The 25258-nt window shown below is 28.5% G+C and overlaps 1 protein-coding gene across 10 annotated transcripts; it reads right to left on the reverse strand.

The window, feature by feature from the left end:
* Positions 1–1275: 1275 nt before the first annotated feature.
* Positions 1276–24897, reverse strand: LOC143143154 (vacuole membrane protein 1). Of its 10 annotated transcripts, none has more exons than XM_076304120.1 (6): positions 24605–24897; positions 14969–15164; positions 4591–4935; positions 2586–3095; positions 2125–2394; positions 1276–2033 (listed from the first exon to the last, which is right to left on the reverse strand). In XM_076304120.1, the coding sequence occupies exons 3-6, from the start codon at positions 4912–4914 to the stop codon at positions 1902–1904; spliced, it is 1236 nt and encodes a 411-aa protein (XP_076160235.1). In that variant the 5' UTR covers positions 4915–4935; positions 14969–15164; positions 24605–24897; the 3' UTR covers positions 1276–1901. The 10 variants fall into 10 exon arrangements, 9 of the variants coding, with proteins under 9 accessions (XP_076160235.1, XP_076160236.1, XP_076160234.1 ...); XM_076304121.1 differs by having other exon boundaries at positions 14946–15164; XM_076304119.1 differs by lacking the exon at positions 14969–15164 and having other exon boundaries at positions 24605–24896.
* Between the last annotated feature and the right edge of the window lie 361 nt (positions 24898–25258).

Here is a 25258-nt window from a genome sequence, read left to right on the forward strand (position 1 = left end):
AATTTAGTGAGGTACATTTTAAAACATGAGATACACAATCCCACATTGCAATCTTTACAATAGCGTTTTTTTCCTTATCCGTCTTCCTGACTTATTTCTTTTTGCACTACATACGATACACTGACGATACAGTTTCGCATTTTTTCTGTTGGTGGTATTTCTTCAATGAAGTGTCATTTAATGTCTTAAAGGATTGAGCTTGTTTGAGGGCCCAGGAATTACTTTTGCTTCTTTCAGTTCATATTTGTGAAATAAGGAATAAGTTAGATATAATCTAAACAGAAAATGCATTTTTACTCCCTGTTTTTTACATAATACGTAAAAGTTCCACATTGTCTCATGTGTGAACATTTTTAAATAAAACTTTTTCTCCCTTTTTTTTATTATTTTATAATTTTTCAAAAATTCAAGTGGACCAATTTGCGGTCCTTATCAACCCTCGTAAAGTTTTTATAATTCTCTTTCTCATAAAACTACATAAAAGAGACCATTTGAATGCTCTTACATATGTGTTGCATATTTTCACTTAAATGAATAATATTTTAAAAATTCTGTTCACATTGAGTTTAACTGTATTGTTACTGTAAAGATTTTGTATAGTGTGATCCACCTCTAAAACATAGATAGATAAGAGCATTATATACTGATTCAATGCCAGTTCATACCAACAAATTAAAATAACATTTAATGACCCGTCGATAGGTCGTAAATGTGTTAAAATAGTTTTATTAACATAATTGCTTCATAAAATATAATAATCCAATATACACATATAGGTTATAAGTAACCATGATGAATATTTAATAGGATCGATTCTACACATTTAAATAATGAACAGATTTAAAATAAATGAGTCTTAAAATGTTTTATCTTTAATGTATATTTAATTTTACGGTTTCAAAATATGCATAAATTACAATTGACAACACATATATTTAGTAAATGCATTACAATGGAAAAAAGAAATATTTATATGTATGGAGGTATACAGTTCAAAACGGACAACGTGTAAAATGATCCGACATTATAAACTGAAAGTTATTGAATCTATTACCTGAAATAATTACTTTCTAATAGAAATTTAAAAGTTTATACAAAATTATGAAAAATCATTTTATTGTATATTAATGTGTTTTTGTTCCCTAAACAAGTTTCAAAGTTAGTAAAGACATAATTTGTTATGTAATATCTCTAATTTGATATTGAATAGACTAATCAGGAAATGATCAACTTTTCAGGCTTTTGAATATAAATAGAAAGCAAATAATGCGAAGAAACTAGCAAAGAATTTTAATCAACACTTAAAACATGACTTTTCAACTCCTTACATACTAAGCCACAGAAATATTTTTCCACTTTATTCATATGGAATAGTGACAAATATATTCAATATCCATTATGAATCCTTAAAATAATTATTTATATTATTCTTATAAAAAGTGTATGTACCTTAACTGGACTTACGTCACACATAAACACATTACACACAAAATTATGGATATTATAAATCCTACAAATAAATCTGAAATTGTAAATGGCGATATCTTTAAAAAAGTTATGCCAAAATAAAACGCATATACTATATTACATAATGCTTAAAAATCTTCTTTAACATATGCATGTACATTTTCATATACATACATACACGTTATTCCGAAAGTATTTCCAACATTTATAAAGCATTTTAGAAAATTATAACTTAAAAAAAAACATTAAATTTTTCGTATTTTATTATTTAGAATTTATTTATATTGCAGAAACTGTATTGTGCACTCAAAAATTCAACCAAATTCTTATTATTTGTAATACCTTAATTATATCGTGCTAGAACAGCAATTTCATCCATACTTTATTTAATAATTAATTTACGTTTACATTATATATCCTACATTCATTCAATTTTAATCAGTAGATATTTTAGTGCGCTTACGATGATAGTTTCTTGCCAATGAATGAATAATTGTCACTAAAAAGTAACCCACCATCAACATTACAAATTTATCAAACAACCATGAAATTGTTGTTGCTCCATCCTGAAAATAGAATAAATATAATAAACAGAAAATAAACTTATTTTCAAATACGTGAGACAAAATATGATTAATTTAAGTTAAAAAAGCATACCGTGGATGTCTTATCATGTAATTTTTGTTTTTGTTCAATAAGATATTTTTTCAATGGCTCTTGGAACTTTGAACCAATATATGGAACAATTGCCAATAATTTAATAAATTTATCTAGAAGTTCCTCATTAAAAGCTATAATTACTGCTAACTGTTGAATGTGCATTTTTATAACAGCTTTTCCTATAAGTGTTGCACCAAAGAATGTCCAGAAGGGAATTAGGTAATGACCACATGTCAAGCCGGCGAGATCGAATAATGGATTGGGAATCTACAAATGATTTCTTTTGCTAAAAACAGATCACTAATTTTTCATAGAATACGAACATGTAATTAATGTAAAATGTATCAGGAGAAATTTATGAATGCATAAAAACTATAAAAATATATTATCCTATAAAAATATGTTGGATTGCAAGAAAACAATGTAAAATATAATGTTATAAAAAGTAATTTACTTACTGAAGCACAAGCAAGGATTCCCCAGAAACCTGCTTTTTGTACAAAATGTTTCATAGTTATTTTTATACGTATCAGAAATGATACATTTTCACCATTTTCTAAAGCTTCTAAAGTTTCTAATTCTTTCAAGTCTTCTTGATCAAATTTTTCATTCCTATTATTCTGTCGGCTAGTCCGAGCAGCTCTGGCCATAAAATATGGTGGTAGTTCACCAACAGCAGTACCAGCACCCCAAAGCATAGCTTCTATACGTACTTTTTTCATAATATTTAATATCCCTGCTGTCCACATTGGATCAATTGTCGTTGGACATATTATTTGATCAGGATATGGTGGTTCAGGAAAGTTCAAAGCACCACATTCATATGCAGCCATAGTAACAGCTGCTATATGTGGCCCTAAATAAAGTACAAAAGTATGTAAGCCTGTGCCAAGACCTACACTGGAAAGTACACCTAAACCTATCCAATAGAACCACCAAATCAGTTTTGTTTCCCATGCTTTTAAAATCTGAAAATATGAAAATATTTCATAATTTTAGTTTCTATCTAAAATTAATAAAAAAAACTATCTATAAGTTATATAAGATCGGTATTATTCCACATTTTACATTTTTCACGGAAAAAGAATGAAAATATAGAAAATAAATAATCATAATCAAAATTATTTAAATTCGTTAATTTGTTTATGTAATATATCGTTAAATCTTAAATTCGGGTTACATTTTTTCAAAAATTTTATTGAATTTAATATTAGTTGTATATATTTTTATGTACTTTTACCATAAAACATAAGCTGAAAGAGCCAAAAAATTATTAAGACATAAAAACATTACAACAAATACTAATTTCATTCTCTTATTAGGGAATATTATTAATCTACGCACCGATTGCAATGAAACTTCGTAGGAAATAGGGAACCGAAAAATAAATGACACGTGTGTTGTCGTTTGCGTAGGTAGTTAATGGCTTTAGGAGATATAGTATACTCCGGACAAGTGTACGAATGTTACTCTGAATAATTGAATCGGAGTGATTCCCACAACTGTTCTTTTTATTCACGTCCGGGGCTGCAAGCAAAAGTAACAAGTTACATATGCAAGCAATATCAAATTTCTTTCACTAGTGAAGATTAAAATTTTTAATGTTTTCCATTATATCTTCTTGAGAGTATTATCAACTGATCGCAGCGATTTTCCGGTAAAAATGAATCCAAACCGACCTCGTTCAAACTATTCTTATTATATATGTGTAATTAATGAAACCCAATTTTTATTTTGTTCTTTGTACTATAACATACATTGTGAAAGATAATACTCTTTATTCAAATTACTGAAATTAAAAAGAGACAAAATTATAAAAATAGTTTTAAAAATATTTATAAAAGCTTTCAAATGTTTTGAGTTAAAACAAACAAGGCAATATGAGTAAATTCATGATACATTAAAAAAACAGCAGGTTTCACTTAAAAAAAAAAAAAAACATGATGAAAAATCAAATAATCGTTTCCGCATAGAGCTTGAGTAAAAGAAATTAATCTTGTGAGTACTGATTTAGTCTATCGCTTCTTATTTTCGAGAACGTAGACTGTATTACATGTTTCTACAAAAGGATCGTAGAAAAAGTACATGAATATTTTTGCCTTTTTACTTTTAAATATAGTGTGAAAAAAATAATTATGAAATATTATATTCGATATATATCCAAATAGAGTACAACAAAAAGTGACCTAGAAAATTTTTACCGGTGCACTGGGTTGGAGTCTTGTTTAAAACAATGTTAAAATTTAAGATACTTAACATACCAACAGGCGAAACACGATCTTTTATTATTAAGTATTTTGTAAATTATTGGTCGTCTACGCAAACATAGATCAAATATTTTTAGATTCTTTATCTACCCACGAAGTTTTATTAAAATAACTATAAAACTTTATGTGGAGCCCTTTTACATACAAAATATTTAAAAAATAACTATTATTAACACTACATATAATAAGAATTCACCTCTTGGTGTGGACCAACAGTCTTGCTCAATATAACATATAATATAATTATTAACACTATACTCAACACTGTTCTCCTGTAATGCAATGTTTTTTTTCCTAGGCTGAGTATATTAACGAACAGTTCTCGGAAAAAGTAATTCAATGTAGTAAATGGATGCTGCCATAGTGTTAAATGTTCAGGGTCTATATAAAATTCATTATTTGAAACATATTGATCTTCGGAAAATGGTGTAAGTGATTTCTTTTTTCCTATATTTCGTTGAGCACCATTAATAGGAGTTGAATCCTTCACACGTTGAATGGCAGTGGTATTTTCCAACATGTTACTTTTTAGTTGATTACTCTGTAAGTAAATAGTAAAAAAACATACACTCTAATAAATCACAATTTTTATTTGGTTTATAGTTTATTATTATGTCCGTATTACTAATAAAAGGAAGTCGTAACATATGTATTATCCGTTCATGAAAAGAAGGCATCACTTGTTTACATCTTCGCTCTTAGTCCGTTGCTGCTCCTGCAGCGACAGGTGACAGTGATCCCAAGTCCGAGTGAGAACGTATTCGTAGAAAGATGCATGGACGTAAGCTCTCAATAAAGCGTCAAGTATTTATAAACAGAATAATTTACTTACGGTTTAGATACAACCGTTGATTGAATAAGCATAATGAAAAAATGGATACAATTTAATATGCATAATAATCATTAATATTTTGAAAATTATTTATAACGAAAAAAACTAATTTACATTTATTAAAAATAATATAAATCTGCTTATACTTAGCTCTATCAAGATAAGCTATATAATTAAAATTTACACAAAAACAAGTCATGATAGTATTAAAACCAGTATAACTTTTATGATTTGTAATCTAAGAAAATGTAAAATTATGCTTGCTTTAATTTTCCTATGAATTGTTTTTGTATAAATTGTAATTATAGAGAATTTATCCAAATAGAAAGACTGTGGGCGAAGCAAGGATGTAAACACGTTATGTCTTCTTCTCGTAGACGGATAATATAATACTATAAGTTAGTAGGTCTATCTAATCAACCATTTTTGTAAAACCAGTTTTAAACATTAAAGTATCTATATTATCAGATTGAATTGGTTCGTTTTTAAATATAAAAAACATATGTGTACATATTTTACAATCAATAGTTTTGAGATTTGAGAAAAAGTATTACAATCACTATAATTATGATGATGTAGGGTAATCCCAAGTTAAGGATTTAAGATATGAAAATTCTGAATTAAAAATAGAATATAACGTAATACAAAAAAGCGTATGATTAAACACTCGTTTAAACATTTTTTAAACCATTTTTTTTTTGCGATTGTTTTAAACAAACATGATTTTTAATGAAAAGCAGGAATTGAAAAAATCGATAAAATAAGAATATAAACTTATTGTCCTCTTTATGGAGTGATTCTCAAAAAAATACAGAGAATGAAAATTGAGCATCTAAAAATTGATTTAAATTGAGTACTGCATTGAAGTGTACTGGCGTGGCAGGCCTAGTTAATTATTCGATTGGATGGATATTAATATTAAAAAAAATAATTCTAAATACAGCTCAATACAGAAATATAACGAACTATTATTAAATTTGCTATAACAATTCGTGGAACGTGACATTTTTATTCATTTATATCAACATACATATGTCTAATTCCCTACTTTTAACAAAACATGTCTAATTTATTGACTAAATTTTCTTACAGTCAGATATAAAAAATTGAAAAAACTATAAATTAAATAATTGCATATCTAATTATTTATTTAATTACAAAGTTATTCATATAGTAGAATATTTATCCATTAACCCAACAATCTCGATACATCCCATCTTATCAAGATGAAAGAATACTTGCCACTTTCTCGTGATGTTTATTAAACAGAAATAATTCGAATATTTTCAACAATAAGTGCTATTGACAAAGCGTGAATTTTTAATACCTATTAACTGCATTACACTTTATATCATTTTAATAAGTTTTTGTATTTTTAAAAATCTCTCCATAAAAAGAATAAATAAGACTATATTCTTATTTTTTCGAATTTTTCAAGTGCCATTTTATGCTAAGAAATCGACTTTGCATAAAATAATTGCGAAAGAGTATGAATAATCAAATTTCATTTAAATTAAAATAATTTTTATTCGGTACTCTTATGTTCACTATTTGCACTTAGCATTAAACGTGTTATTTATAATAAATTACACCTTATTACATATATTATATTTAGAATTGTTTCAATTTTATTAACAAAAATATAAATCTAAGGAAATTATTTCATGACTATATTTTTTCTCTAATAAATGTAAAATAAATATTCGTAATATTAACAAGTATGTTGTTTGTTACGATACACACAATTTATTAAAGTTTAGTCAATTTTAATCATTGCAATATTAAATATAATGTTATTCATAAACTATTCAGTTATTATATTATTGTACAATTAAAAACATAAATGAAAACATAACAAACAATAAAAGGTGCAAACATTAATTGCATAACAAAAATAAAATAAAACATAATTAATAAAGTTAGATTATAAAAAATTGCACTGTATTGTAAGACAGAATATTCAATATTTCATAATAAATATTAAGCACTATATAATCTGTAGATATCAATATTTAATGTTTATACATTATCGTGCAATGTAAAAAGTAGATTTGTATAAGACTCTTTAAACATAAATATAAGAGTATACCAATATTGACATACAAATATTAATGATAAAATATGGAGACTATTGCGGTTATATCGTAAACGATGTAAGCTATGATATCATCAACAAATTTTATACATTTGTTTAAGCTTTATACTAAAATTATATTATAAGTCCTTTTAATTTATTATAAGGCATATAATATAATATCAAAAAGGTTCATATAATGTGTACTTATGTCCAATCAAGTTTTTATATAAAGAACGCAATAATAAGATAATTAAACATCATATATTACATATTTACATGTAATTAGTGAATGGAACAAAATGTATATATAATTAATGAATTTGTAAATTAATCAATAAATATCAAAATGTCGCAATACTTCTCGACCAAAAAATGGTTGTTGGGTGTGTGCAGAATAAGAAGTCATTAAATTTTTTATAAGATTGATAAAAAAAAGTTTATCAAATTTTATTAAAAAAAATAAGAATAAATCTAATCCAGATTCAATGAGTACGCTCCTGTAAGTCAACAGATTGCTACCTCGCTGAGAAAAATCCATTTAGTGATTAGTACCCAACAGAGGATATTGCTTTACAGCCCTCTAGAAACTGACTTCATAAAATTACTATGTTTGTACCATGTCTACGAGTACATATATACTGTGGCTAACGAAAGTATTCGAACGCTTAGACCTACAACCTTTAGCACATTAAACATGTATGTTAAAATAAAGTGTTTAAAACAATATGGTTTGCTATAGAGCAAGAGGAAGGTCTCAGAATTGTGTTAGCAAAATTAGAAAACCTATCAACGATGCATATAATATTTATCAATGGGTAACAAAAGTATTTGAACGCTCCAAAGTTACTAATGTTTCGTCATACGTCTGAACTATGAATGTAAACAATGGCACCAAATTTAATTAAAAACGTGGACGGAATAAATCCGAAACTTGATACCTAATGAAAGACAGATTGTGTAACAAAATACCAATGTACACTTAATGTAACAATACATGCAGGGTTCGAATACTTTTGTTACCCATTGATAATGTGTGTTTCTAATAAATATATTGTAAATATCGTACGCATTGTTGAATTATTTTCCAATTTTGCTAACACAATTCTGAGACCTTCCCCTTATTATAAATACCGTATTGTTTTAAACACTTTAGTTTAACATGCATGCTTGATATGCTAAAAGTTGTAGATTGTTGTAAATTGTAGTTTGTAGTTGTAAAAAAGTTTCTTTGTAACTTTTCTTTGACTATAATAATTTTTCTTTCTTATAGGTTATAAAATACAAATGCATAATATATAATTATGTATAGTAATTAACACAAAAATTTAACACATAAATCACTTTCCTAATTTTCAAGATATGAAAAAATATGCTAGATATAGTTTGAACTTGTAGCGTACTATATAAATTTATAAAGTATCTAGAGGTGAGTATTTTTAGCACAGAAACGAGTGACTGATGTTAGAATTCGGAATACCTTGCTCCAAAGTGAACAAGTGAAAGCCCTATGGTTCGACATACATTATCTACATTACTCTTCCCCATTAAAATTTATAACCCAGCCCAGGTTATTGAAAGACTTCTTCAGCTTACTTTGTATGTTGCAGTACAAGTTTGACGACCCTAAAATACGTGATGACAAGTCGCAAGTTGAGAATCATAGCCACTATTACACGCAACCCTAAGTGAGGTAGTGGCAAAATAATGTGGTCCTGCTCCATCATTGAGTGAGATGGATGGAATGAGGGAGAAGGGTGATATGACTTTACTTTCCACCTGGATAAGCATTTCTGCGTAGATGCGTAAAAAAGAAGGGAAAAAAGGGTAGTAAATGTTGCGTCATGCTGGCATTTCCAGTGTCTCTCTCAATCGTGTCACAGATGGATCACCCAAGAGGTTTTTTATTTTTTTATACCCTGTATGTTCAAAACGTACGGAATCCTATGTTATAAATAGAGTAATTAAAGAAATCCACCGTACCTCTAACTCGTTTGATTGCTTAAAGGCAGAGAATACAAATTAGCAAGTATACAATCTCTGTCTCAAATATAGAGGATGATGGTTCAACCGGTGTGACAAGTGCTAGCGATTGCTAGCACAGTGTTTTCAACGTGTCACGATAACGTGCCGGACCATGACATAATGAAAGAGAACCATACAAAATTTGATCGCTCTTATCTCCCCTCGAAGTATGATAGTATCGGAAAAGAAGAGTGGGAAACTGTAAAAGCACCTGCCCCAGTTTCTCAATTGTCAGAGCGAATAGCAAATGAGTAAGCCACAGTTACATTTAATCGTTAACTGACTTTCTTGTCTTTGGTCAGTTATACAGAATGATGCTCTCGCCAGTGGGCTCAAAGGTAACGCTGCCACCTAAACACCTCAGCGAAAATTCCATGTTTGTATATAATTTATGAAGCGACCAATATTCTCTACTACTACAGCAGAAAATGCTGTATTTATAACGTCTGTGAATTAAAAGCAAGACTTACATAAGTTTAGGCATCGCCATTGTTTTTGATCAAAAACTTCCAAATCAATATTTATCAGAATCTAAAACACAAGATATTTTAAAGTTCTTGATTCCAAAATCTAAATATTCACAGAAAATCTAAGCGCACGTGACTACATCTCACACTGAATCTTTCACCAGATGATTTCAGTGTTATACACTCTTATTTTACGGTAATAACTTAATGCAAAATTATTATTTTACATGCATAGTCTGAGTAAGTGTTTAAAAAAACTTTTGGTGCATTTGATGTTATGTCCAACACGTTAGATAAAAATTCTATACAGCTTCCTTTTTTACTTTGGAAATTTGAAATTGTCTGAAGAATCTTTCTGTAGCAATAGTCAGTACAGTCATCAGTAATTTATAAACACCACATGAAAGGTTTCTGACCGAACAGGAGTAGGCAAGGAGCTCCAAAGAAGCAGTCGATTCTTTATGATCATTTTTAGTTAAACAGCGCATGTGATCACAATGAATAGTTCTGTAAAAGAGTTATCTATGGAAAAATGTTCGATTATTGTTATTTTTGCAAAAGAAGAGTAGTCTGTCCGATAAATTGCATTAAAAAAGTGATATTTCAAAATCAAGTGTATGATACAATGAAGAAATTAAGTAATTCTAGTAATTTTATATAGAAAAAAAAGAACTGGATACTTGAAAAAAATAACAGAAAATGTAGGTTGATACATGCAGATATTAAGTAAACGCAATAGGAGACTAAATTATAGGATAATTTCGAGTCGAAATTTGAAATTTTTTATACAAAACAACAAATTCTTGTGCGAAGAAGGAAAAATGAAAATTAATTCTCGTTCGTATTGTTCCAACTGTAAAATATGGAAGTCAGGCTGTAATTATGACATTTTAATGATATTTCAATGCAAATCTACCCAGTGATTTGGTAAAAATTTAAGAAATACTGAAAAAGGAACAAAATTTGAACATTTTTCGCGATCATGTAGTGCCATCTGGAAGAAGATCGATATCCTAAACAAACTTTGAACATTTTCAAAAACTATTTAAAGGAATTAGAAGACAATAAAGAAGAACAGCTTGCAGTATGGACCCCATAATCACCCACTCTCAACTCAATTGAGAAATTATAGGATGAACTGGATCATAGAGTTAGGAAAAAGTACCCAAAATCATAGACAAACTTATGGGAGAAGTTAGAAGAAGCTGGGAAAGAAATTACTCCTGAAATATTAACAAAATTAGTAGAAAGAATGCCGCTATTAGTTGAAGCAGTCATATTCGCACGAGACACATATGTATATCGACGAAAAGAAAATACGAGAACAATTATATACTTTTTGTAAGATTTTTTACATGTAATTTGTATGACATATTTTTGACATTATATACGATATTACACAATTTTTATATATAAATTTGATTTTATAATATAGGCTATTTTATAATATAAAGTTGCTCGTATTCAGTTCGTTTATATGTGACTTATGGACGGTAGTACACATGCTGAGATTTACACGAAATTTTATTTTCTGTATAAATGGTGTATAGCGAAAGGAATATAAGCGACACCACCACTATGCTTTTTCAACACAAACCACCCTCCAACTCGAGCGGCAGATGGGTCATAGAATAGCAATAAATTATAAGCAGAATTAAATTTCATTCATTAATGAAAATTAAAATCTTTCTATTTGACATTGTATCTTCGTGAAAATATTATCAATAGATCGTTTAGCTCTTTCTGTTGCAAATAAATTTAAATGCGACTTTAGTCGGATTATTTTTAATTTTTAATTTCTCAGAAATTATTCGTATAACGTAGAAGTAAAAATAGTCTAAATATCGTATTTGGTTTCATTCTCATTGGAAGAATTACGCTGATTGATTAATAATACATGCAGTATTCTTACAAAGATACAATGAGAAATATAAAAGCTTTTAGTTTGCATTAGTAACTGTCAGTCATATCGATACACATGCGGCATCGTTAAAAGTATGTAGTCTCGTTTTCCTAAATTTGTACTGTAAATTGTAGTCTTCCAATATATGGTATTTCTTAAAACATTAGAATACAATCCCAACTTGAGATCGTTGGAATCTCCTGAAACGCACCTTTTCATTTTTCATACAGATAACGGAGTTATTGTATAATATGAAGTTTGCCATTTTATCGTTCTTTTTTGTCGAGTACGACCGACCGAATTAATAATTTTACGTACTTATAATGTGACATATATTTTTAACCTTTCTTTTCTTCTGTAACTTCTCTAAACTATAGTGTTATATGTAGGCATTGATTCCTTCGACACATTATAAAATCTTGGTTTCTTACAAAATGTAAGAGAATCGAAAGATAACATCAGTATGAACTTGGGTATACACTAGACTGCACAAAACTTGTCCCGGCGTTTTCAATTTCGGAGATTATTCAACATCGACTGCTGCATAGTGCAGTTTATGCGACGCCTGTGCCAACTGGCAGCACTGATTTTCCGAAAACGTCGGGACAAGTTTTGAGCTGCCTAGTGTAGTTAGGAGACACTAGGTAGATGGTAAATTACCATCGCATATACACTCTTATATATGCATAGATTATTGACACAGCAAAATATCTCGTAGATAATAACTTAAAGAAAAAAGAGAAAAAAGGTGAAACGTATCTTTTATGATTCTGAGAAAGAATTCAAATGGCATTAATAGCTTTTTTAACACTAGAACTACCGATAGATTCCGGTATATTAAGGTGTTCCTCGTACGTGTTTCAGGATAATTAATGGTTGGGGAAAAAGAGAAACTTATGAAATTGATTACATCTACAGAATAGAAAATGTCATAACGTCTTTTGAAAATATACTATGGAATTTGAAGTAAATTCCTTTGTAAAAGTAGTTGAAACCAGTCATTTTGACTGGTTGGTAAATCTAGTTAATAAGTGGACTTTTGGAAAGTCAATATTTTTTTATTATAAATCTATATTTTTTATTTTGGAATCCTATTCTGTTTTATCAAAGAAAAAATTATTAAAATCTCTCATTTCATGATAGAATTAACAAATGTTTAGACGTTAAAATAATTTGGAACACTTATTAGAATAAATTTCCCTTCGCTAATATTTCTGTTGGAGTTATTTCATTATTCGCATACATTCCTCAAAAATGTTTAATTTCGAATACTCAAAGTCACGCAGAGATCATGGTATTACGGTTATTGAATTTATCTTGACCTCAGCTATTACGTTATAACAATAAAAATGTGTTTTTTGTTAAAAAAAATAATTGCTGCTATAGTATAAGACTCTTCGAATCGAATAATTTATTCCTTTAGAATTTTCGTGTATCGTTAAAAATATCGGAGATATCGCCTTGAAACAGAGTTATTGAAACAGATTCTATATGCAGTATTCGCGCGGTATATATATGGTATATGTATTATATGTGTATGTTATATTACATGTTATTAGTATGTAGTATACTATATGTACTATATGTTATACTATGTAGTATACTATGTTCAATACATAGTATGTTATTGGCAATAATAACTTATTGCGGTGTGTAGTGCCACAATTTGATATATATATGTGGCGTATAATAATGCTCAGCACATCATACAATGTAACATATTATATACATAATATAAAAAATTAACACAAAAAAATACTATTACACATCACTTTATACAATACTACGTGATTATTGAAATTACACAATTGGTTAATACCCTTGAGAGATAAAATAATAATATTAAGAGAAATTACCTTAACCATTATATATTTATCAGTAAATATTTCAAATGAAAAATAATAAAATATTCTTATTTTAAATTTCTATTGTCTCGAAGAAGTGAATATTTTAAAATACTGAAACGTTAGTTCAAATAATATTTTATTTTCATTTCAAAAAAATTTACTCAGCTTTGCATTGTAATAATAATCATCAAGTAAAATTTTTATCAACCGAAATTGCTATGACTAAAGAATACCTTATTGCAAACTAAATCTTTCCAAGAAATTAATTTCACTTGCATAGATATATTAAATAGGGTGATGTGAAATGTTGTAATCTCATTACTTGAATATGTGTTGTTAGCTAACTGTATTTCTCAGCCAAGCGAGAGTGAAATTCCAAATGCATACGCGGAAATCCACTTCTCATTGTGGGTCTTAGGTACTAGAACCACTTCTGCGGTTGTTCCCCATCCGTCACCTCTCACTGTTACGTCAATTGGCCCATAGCTACAGCCAACCGATTGCCCATGAGCTGAAATGAGCGCTCTGGTTTGCGATGGCATCAATTGCTCATCGTCAAATCTAGCGAAACTTTCTGTCCCCACCGACCCCATCGGCACGTTCACCCATAAACCTCACAATCTTACTTAGTCAAGTTGTATAACCGCACTGCGTGGACGATATTTTTCGACCTGACTCTGGCGCAGTGTAAGTGTTAAATCCACCCAAAACCACTTGTCAGAAACATTGGGATTTACGACAACCACAAAATCATGATAAAAATAAGAGTAAATCCCCAAAACGTGTTATAGCATAATACAAGGAAAAACATTTCAGAAAACAATACAGATATTTCGAAAGTCTTGTGCTGTATCGTACAATCGCAAAATCAACCAAAAAATAACAAAGCAAACAAATTATATAGCAACATAAATGCAAAAGCAGGTTAGGGAATTATCACCGTCAGGAACTACACACCCACGCACAGGAGAAAAGAGAAAAAGAAGAAAGTAGTTGATTTCGGCTAGCCAAAGTATCAAACACCGAAGTTTTCCAACTCACAGCTTCTAGGCCCACGAGGTACCGGAATACTCGTTAGGGTACATCATACATTCTCTTAGCGCTTTCAGGCTCACTAGATTCTGGAACACTTGGTACAGAAACCAGTAGGGACCGCCGCATTTTGACGAAACCGCCGCCCAATCATTGAGCCGAGCTTTACAAACTATTCTAAAAGGCAAATACGGTGCACAAGGAATTTTCTCAAGGTCATTTTCTTTAAACTTTCCTTGGTCATTGTTGTCGTTTTAACGGAAAGACCTTTTGAACTTTCACATGTTGAAGGTGATTTTAAAACAAATTCACTTATGTATAATAATACGTCCTTGAAATGACCTTGAGTTTGGAAATTAACATGTTATTACCTAATTAAAGATTATTAAGTTACCCTATGCAGCTATGACCAAAACATATGTTCAAAATGATGTCTTTCATGAATGACACATTGTCTCAGACGTATAATAATACACTGTGTTGAACTTTTGATAACTTTCGATGTAACCGTAGCACAAGCTCTGACTATTCATTGTTTCATGTCCTCTGTAGTAGTCGGGGTTTCACGATAACCTTCATCCTTCAGTTTTCTGCACAAAAAGAAATGCTGTGGTGTTAAATCTGGAAACCGAACAGACCAAAGCACCTGATCATTATAACAGGTGTACTACGGTTTTTAACAGTTCAGTGTGATGTGAATTTTGAAATTTCGTCGCTAGAAATACATTATTTTGTAGAAAAAGTATCAAAGAATCCAGTTACATTTTTATCAAATTTTTACAAGTGTACCTCGAGTTCGAAATTTTGAAAATAACAATCTATTTATAACTATTATGATGCAAAAACAATTTTTCGATTTTACGGAAAATTTATTTACACGGAATGTTGTTCCATCGTTATGGTTAATAGTTTCAGAGATAAACATTCATTGATAAAGCTAATTTTCACGAAAATAAAAAAAAATCGTAAAGTTTGACTTTCTATATTCTTTCAACAAATGCTAAAACAGCAAAATGGTTCTTTTAATCTCTCCTAATTTTATTTTTTCGTAGATGGACGATGTTACTTGATATTGCCTTTGTTACGTTTATGACTAATAAAAAAATGACCCTAAGGTGGTTTGTCTTCAATTATAATGTGCTTTTGCAGAATGATAACACGTACAATGATGGCGAGCATATAAATAGGTACAAGTGTTTATGAAAATTTAACTGAAATTTTTTTTTATTTTTAAATGTCGAATATGATTTTGGACATTATATAGCCAAACGCTATATCTATTCTTTCCACACCTATCATATTTTTGCAAAGTAATAATATTCATTTAGAAATAAATAATACATATTTGACGCAAGCAAATAAATAGGAACGTAACCTAATACCGATATATATTTTTTATTCACTTAACAATAGAAGTGCAATTGTTATATTTTACAAGTATGAATATAAAATTAAGTTAACATTCTGTCGCCTTGCCAAAAATCAGCTACTTATTAATAATTTTAGATTTTGAAGAAATATTAACCACAACCACAACTCTACCAATGTCAACGCACAAGTAACAGACAAACGATTGTTGGGGAGAAACGTTTGCTCCAAACTTCTTTTCTTTTAACAATACATCATTTGAGTTATAAAGGTAGAATGTTCCTATTTATACGCTCGTCACCGTGGGTCCCATATCATCCCTAATGATATGTGTAAAATATTAGATGCAGTTACGCGATAATTTTAAAGATATAAACAATTAAAGTTGCATATCTACAATATAAGCTGCAAATTGAAAGCAGTGGGATCCAAGCAGATTCGATGTCAATGGATAATTGTATGGCTAATATAAATGGGAAATCCTAAAATCAACCACCTCCCCCACTCGTAGAATTCTTTTTAAATTTATAGTTTTATTGCGGTAACGACGTACACGATGATTAATACAATTGTTGTATTATCCGTCCACGAGAAGAAAGCACGGTTTGTTTACATTCTCGCTCCGTTGCCGATCTTGTAATCGCAAGCAAGAATCGCCATTGGCGGAAGACGGTGACGAAGATTGACAATCCGAGTGAAAACGTGTTCGTAGAAAGATGCATGGGCGTAGGCTCCCAATAAAGCGTCAAATATTTATAAACAGAATAATTTACTTACGATTTATATCTGCTTATACTTAGCTCTATCAAGATAAGCTATATAATTACTATTTCCACAAAAACAAGTCACGTTAGTATTAAAACCAGTATAACTTTTATGATTTGTAATGCAAGAAAATGTAAAATTATACTTGCTTTAATTTTAGTATGAATTCTTTTTGTGTACATTGTAATTATATATAGAATTTATCTAGATAGAAATGAGTATAAGCGGAATTATATTATTTTTAATAAATACAAATTAGTTCTTTTCGCTATAATTAATATTCAAAATATTAATGATTATTGCGAAAATTAAATTGTATTCATTTTTTTATTGCGAGCAACTTATCGAATTAGTAATAGTATTTAAACAGGAACGAAATCATTGTTTCTTAATAGCTAACATTTGATTAGAAGGCTACAACAATGACACAGTATGGTCTCTCACTCGATTTCGCTATAGTTTCGGTATTTCGACCGAATGAGAGAGGGAGAGAGAATACTGCGTCATTGCCTTCTAATCAAATGTTAGCTATCAAGAAACAGAATAATTTCGTTCCTGTTTAAATACTATTACTGATTCGATAAGTTTCTCATAATGAAAAAATAAATACAATTAATATGCGTAATAATTATTATTGTTTTGAAAATTGTTTAATTCTTTCTCACTCGAACTTGGGATCGTTGCCGTCTTCGGCCAATGGTGATACTTGCTCGCTATCGTACGAGCAATAACGGACTAAAGGCGGAGCGAGGATGTAAACATGTGCCTTCTTCTCGTGGACGGACAATACATGCATAGGCGTAGACTATGCTATACAGTCAAAACACAAAAACAAAGAATATATTGTAAAAAAAAAAAATACTAAATACAAATAATATTTCTGCAAATCATTAATCAATATGTGGCAGCATAAATTTATTTTGTATTTATGTCGCTGATCTTGCTTATGTTCTGACTATACATATATGACAATTGTCAGCCAGCATTATTATATAGCAATAATAATGAAATTTTGTAACTTAAGCCTACTCAGCTATTCCAAAGTCATATTAGAATTCTCCCTCTTTTTCGTAGATGTCCTGTAAAGATGTTTGTTCACTTCTTCTGGCACTTCCTTCTTCTTTAAAAGCGGCAATCGATACACATAACGAAATTTGAAACTATTTCCACAAATTTTGTGCTCGAATGGAAATACTTTGGAGCAAAATTCCAATTCATTGAGCTTAGGCTATTATTACTGTTTTGAGCATTGCCTCCTAAACTCTTTCTAATAAGCTATCAAATGTGGAGTCTTCGTAGACAAGCTTTATTATTGATAGAACGCTCTCTGACGGTGGTAGCTTACCAGCCTTAAAATTATTGAGTGTATCTTCAACCTTTGCCTTGCACTATTTACATCAACTGATCGAATTGGGAGGGCGAAATTGATACTATCAGTTTTCATCTGTCGAACTGTTGTGTATGAAATATGTATTATATATATTTATCTCTTGTACATTTATCTCTTCCACAGATTTTGAATTCCACCTAATAAATGGATCGTAATATGTTGTCAATTTAACAATTATTTTTGCCGTTAATTTTCCAGGTCCTCTATCACCGATCCCTTATAGGTATTTAAAGATTTCGCAAACACGTACCCATTCGTTACTTGACATAACTTACACTCTTTTTTTTTATAATAACTGCATTCTAATACGGTTTTGCATCGGTAACTGCTGTAGAAGTTTTCAAGTCTGCGTGTTTAATGTAGATTTTGTTTAAATCGTAGGAACATATCTGTTATTGAATCTACTTCCATTCTTTCGGAACTACCCACGTGGTTAATTGTTGGGCATTGTTCTACATATTCTTCCGTCCATATTTATCTTGTAGTTGTTTCTTATATTAGACGTTTGACAGTAGCCAGACTTTACTCCGCATCAATAACTTTCTTCGAATGTTTACCAATCAGAGTACCAAGTCCAAATTAAGAAATAAAACCAGCTCCAAAAACGAATTTTGAACTTCATTATTTTCTTCTTGACTGAAAATACACCTCTCACTCAACACTCGGCCAGAAGATCATTTAGTTATCTGCATGTTACACTTCAAACTTTGTTACCTACACGGTAACGAACCTTACGAATCCTACAATTTCCACACTATCGGAAAATAGAAGAAAAAAAGGAAATGATTTTCTAGATCCAATTATAGCTTATACCCCTTTAATATCTGTTCCATAAGATTATATTATTTCCGCATTAAAAAACTGCCAATCGCTAGCAAAAGTGCATAAAAGGGTACTTGATAAAAAATTAACCCTTTGTTAGTATACCAAAATTTCGTGCAATAAATTTATAAAAAGTCTTGTTTATATTTGAATCACTTCCGTATTTTCTGCAATAGATAGATCATTTTCTTTTCACAAACTTTTAAGTTGCTTCTAAATCAGTTGCAAAAAAAGTATCACTGTAGTTATTATACTTGTCAAACTTTTGCTGACCATGTGAATGAAATTGTCTTCAGAATTCTTTACAATACTGATGATACCCACACAGGAAACAATGCTAATCTTTCGATCTACATTTTTTTCACCAACACAAGCACTAATCAATTTGAACCAGAAACTAATTACAAATTTTATTATAAATAATATCTAAGTATTGTAATATTTTGATTTAAGTTATTAATTACTAATAATTTGTACGACATTGATTGCAAATATTTGATCAATAATTTAGAAAATGTACATATTGACAAAATCTATATCATGCATATCATATAATTATGCATTCCACAAAGAATTTTTATATAGAGTTTTCCACACAATGTATTTTTCCATCAGATTTTTAAAACAGTTTAGTTTAAAACAAATAACAGTGCTAAAATTATATTTAAGAAGCAGAAATCCATGATCCAATATAATAGATACAAAATACTGTTTGTTTTTTAATTAAAACCAATATAAACACTACTAATTCTATGATATTCAAGGATTATTACTACCATTACTATTCTCTAAAACTGAATTTCATACTTAAACAAAACATTTTTATAAAATTAATTGATCTTATGAAAAGATTTAATTATAGATGATTATTCGCTAAAAGTATTACATCATACTAGCTAGTTCTAGAAATTTATAAACATGCGAATAAATAATTATTTTAATTCTTTTGAATGTTATTCATATAGGTATTATATTAAAATAAATGAACAATGTTAGTTAATCTTAATAAATTTCTTATGTTTTGTTATTTAATATTCAGTATTCTTCGGATAATTGACAGGAATCGGGTCCGCTATGTTTTAGTTATCCGAAGAAGTTTTTGCCCTAGAAGTAGACCTTTTTAATCTCTGGCAAAACAAATTGTTTAAAAAATTGTTTTTAGAAATGTTATAGCATAAATGCAATATAAAATCAAACCTTAATCCAAAATGCGTGCAAAAGTCATTACACAAGTACTCGCCTATCGTTTATAATGATGTTGACATCGTCTATACGATATTTTGAATTGTGCTACTCGATCGCTTAAGCCGCACTATTCCATGAGAATGGAACATGCGAATAAATAATTATTTTAATTCTTTTGAATGTTATTCATATAGGTATTATATTAAAATAAATAGTTATTCCATTAGAAAGATATGAAATTTCGCGATATGTTAAACGTATTAATACTTTTAGTGATATAAAAAAACGAAGTTGGTTTTTTTATTTAATATTAAGATAGTTTCTTTCTATTGTGACACAGAGTATGAACTTCAACATACCTAAGATAAGATGATATATGATATAAAGTTAAATAGAACGTTCTTAAAATGATAAGATAAACTTTCCACCATAGTCTACTATAATCCAATGAACTGAAATGTTCATACAAATCTATTTCTCAGGTTGTAAAATAATTTCAATTACAACTCCCACAGTTTGAGAGGCAGGAAGTGTGTATTTGCATATTTATGCAAAAAGATGAAACAAATGGTGCAGCAGGGATAACTGCTTAGTGACATTGGTATTGATTTAACTATAATTGTATTAATGAAGAAATGCCATAAAAATATACACAATAAACTGTTACTGAAATGTAAACAATCATAGTTACATATTTAATAGTAATAATAATATATCTTACATTTTGTGTTGCTAGCATAGTGTAAATAATGTAATAAAGGTGCAACAATATAATAATGTAATTAATGGATAACAATAACAGTAATAACATCCATTAACAAAACAATTCTTATATGGCTGGCCTATACATTCATTAGACATCATTAATTTAGATTTTTTCACTTATAATAAGTATCTCAAACAAATCGTTTATTACACTTCATTTGCTAATTTACAAGATTTTTACATTTACATGTAGACTTTTATGTGATTTTGAATACAGGAGGAAGTTTTAAATATATTCGTCAAATAAAGAAGCCTAGTGCAAATAATAAGACTAAGTGCTCTGATTTATAACTTTATAGAGCTTACTTGAAAAGAACCCAGTAGTAAACATTTATTTGTATGACATTTTTCAATAATGTAATTAGTAGAATATGCTAGTTAAGTTTGATCAAACACTTCAGAAATATTCTACATATAGTATATATCACCATTATTTTTAATATATTGAAAAATATGGACAATAATTATATAGCATCATGAAAGATGTATTATGCAATAATTCTATTTTGTAGATGTTAGCATGATAATTAGTATCAAGGTGATTTTCATTCAAGTCAGAATAGGTAATGAAGTAATGACTCTTTGGTTGCATTCTGCTGTTTAATGCTGTACATAATCAATATACATAAAAAAGGAATCTCAATTGTGTACTGTACTGTCATTGCATATGCAAGAATACAACTTAAAAATCATCACTTTATCACATTCTATAACCTTGAATGATCTCTTATTATATCTAAATACAAAAATGTAGAAGTCCATTAAATAAAATTAAAGAGACCTTGAAATCTATGATTATTGTGAAATCTCAATTTAACTCATATGCTGAGAATTTAGACACTCTTCTCATCATTTCTGATTCACTTTTGCTTTACAAAGGCGACAGGAAGATAAAGTAAGAAAGTGTTAGAGGCGCGAAAAACGAGCAATAAGACAGTTGAAGCATTGATACTTTGTATTGCACCAATTTTTGGATACCTAATACTTTTCTCAGCGCTCGTTTTTAGTCCCTCTGACTGATACTTATTCCAACATATTCTCGCTTTCAACAAGAGAAATGACTGCTTGATAAACAAGTTTCCTCTACATTGTAGAACTCACACCCATCCTAAGTTACAAACTCTCAATGAATAAATATCATATATCCCCCTTCATATTTTTGAGTCCATACAATTCTTGTGCGTATCATTTTTAAAATAATACAAAATGTTAAGAGTATTTCAAATTCATAGTATGAAACTAAACAAGGTATTTAATAATTTCTTTCCTAAATTGTACTAATACTAGTACAGTTGTACTAATACTAGTACAGTTGTACTAGTACTAATACAATTGTACTAGTACAGTTTATGTTCGATGCACAGAAATAAGAAAAAAATGTTGTATAAACAATAGGCTCATAAAAGCTTCATTATAAAATTGAAACAAAAATAAAAAATATGAAAAAATCAATCATGGACTTGCTTTTGCAAGGAAAACCTATGATAAGAACAAGCACTTTTTGAATAAGACTAGTTGAAAAATGTGAAATATGATGAATATACATTAAATATAAACCTTTAACACTTAATTACTTTCATACAAAATGATGTTTAACATTAATATATTTTCTGTCTGAATCTTCAGCTGTGATTCTACTCATACATACCACCAGCAATTCCATCCCAGTAAAAATGAATATGGACTTGACCTGTATACAGAGCATAGAACTGAAAACATGTTAAAATTTCAAGATCTTAATAAATGTAATCAGTCTTCTACATTCCTCCTCTACATCTAGTACTTTATAAAGAAAATTCACACTAATAAAACTGTGAATTTCAACCAAAAATTCTTTTGATGCATCTAGAATAAATATGCACAGACTCCTGTGTAAGCATTTATGCCAATACATATTATTCATAAAAGTGTTTAATATTAAAGCTTTGGTAAATTGTAAACACATCTTCATTAAATGTAATAAAAATGGTAGATCATGTTCTGAATTGATAAAGAACAATTATAGAAACTACTTATTTTGATTGTACTCTTATTACCAACCTTGTATCATTTTTTTTTGTTCAGATAAAAACTTTATGAAATATAATTATAATGTTCTATTGAATACAAAAATAATATTGTATACTGTCATACAGAAAATGTCAGATATACAAACTCGCTCATTAATTCACCATTAACATCTGATTACATTTTCATCACTATAATAAAATATTCAATTTTTAAGATTCTACACCATTTATTTTAACATTCTGGAACACAATATATCATCTTTTACTTCAGTTAATAAAGGCATTCTTTTGGTTTACCAAACATTAGTAATAAACAAATGCTCAATATGTGTTTTTGCTTTAAATTCACCACAAAACTAGAATGAAAACAGACACTAGTGTTGTGATGTCTCCTTGTTAGTCAAGTTAACATGGTATAAAGTAAGAATAAGTTAACGATATTTATCTAATTTATTTATACAAATTGTGTTTACTACTTGAGATCACAGAAAATGAAAAATATAACTTCTATTAATTATTTATAGTTATTATTTCATTTATGTTTGTCATAACTTTTTAATACATCACTTATGAACTGATATTTCTTTAAGATTTACTTTTTGTTTTTAGCCATAGAATATGCTGTTAAAACATGCAACCAATATCATTAAAGACTGTGTAAACACATTACATAATTCTTATACTTTATATATATTAATAACGTTGTTTATCTTGTTTCCATACTCAATAAAAAACTTTCTATATTATTTACTAATAGAAATAGAAATACTATATGATTTTAAAGTTACACATGCAATAATTATTTTAAATAAGTTGTATTTTAAATTTATATTACTAAATGTAATATAATTGAATACAAAAATATGAATTGTAAGGTATTATAAATTTTATTCAATACCATTGATATTGTAACTTATATAAATCTGAAACAAAAATAATATATATTTACAAAATATTAGCAATACACCTTTAAATAATGTTCCTACAAACTGTGTATCTTCATATTTTCACTATAAAAAAGTACAAATATTTTATATTATATTTATATGAATTTGCAATAAATGACTTTTAAGTTTTTTGTATCTAATATTATGTAACATGATATATTAATCAACTGTAAATATTGAAAATGATTTGAAACTTTTATAAATGTAAATTATAATAGCACAATTTGTTTTGATCAAATGTAAATTTGGTATCAAGAAACTCTTACTAAAATTAATGTACGTAAATGCATTTAAAAGGATATAAAAATATAATTTTGTTAGGATTTTGCAAATTTACAAGTTCATTACATACAAAATAATGCTTGTAAAAATCTATGCAATACTTACAATTTAATATATTTTTACTCCTAGACCTGATATTTTATTAACAGAATTGTATGAAATGGCAAATTGTTCATTACATAATAAAAATTCTAATCAAATACAAAGTTAGATTTTATATTAACAATATTTGTATTTAATATTTATACTATTAATTACTTATTAGTTTTATATCAGTAAATCCAAATTGCATGTAAAATTCCAAATTACGACAGCATACTAGAATGTTGAACATTTATTCAATATCCGAATATTTATTGAAACAGTCTACATACATGAAGCACGTTTCAATAAAATATAATTTCAAAATCCAATTCGATAAATGTCCTTTTTACGATTATGAAGTAGGTAAAACACAATATGACTCAGTATAACATAATAAAAAATGATTACATTACCTTTTAACCTTAAAATAAGGATGTGACGACACGTTGAATCAATATTAAATGAATGTTTTTCAAATCATTATGATAAGTATGTTTAAGTAGAAAATAAATTACATTAGCGTACGTTAAATAATTGGTAGCTAGCATGTGCACTGAAGAAAGTTAACGTCTGTATTTAATTTAATTAATTAAACTGTCAACTCGACAGTATCGTGTGTATTATACACATTCATATATAGAATCTACACACTTCTTATATATACTAAGTACAAAAATGCCTTATCATTAATCTCTTTAAATACTGAAGATATACATCTTTTTGTTCAGTTAATGTCACTTAAAATAAATTCCCCTACATGATCGTAACCTTATTATATCGAATACTTCGTGCACTTTGCAGTGGTATAATATTATATTGGATTGGCATCAAACGCTAAAGGAATTGACCAATCAGAGTCTTGTCTTTTCAACAATGATCTATATATAAACTTCAATAAAAAATATTTTGAAATAGAAAATATATTATGTCGATCTTATTCTCATAAAATTATTCTATACTAATAAAACACAATAGAAGTTTGTAATGATCATGTTATTTATAAAAATCTAGTAACTTTATAGAAGGTATTCATAATAACCAATAGTAACATAAATTTTTTATCATAA

Source organism: Ptiloglossa arizonensis, chromosome 2 (genome assembly GCF_051014685.1).
Source record: "Ptiloglossa arizonensis isolate GNS036 chromosome 2, iyPtiAriz1_principal, whole genome shotgun sequence".
NCBI classification, from domain to species: Eukaryota; Metazoa; Arthropoda; class Insecta; order Hymenoptera; family Colletidae; genus Ptiloglossa; species Ptiloglossa arizonensis.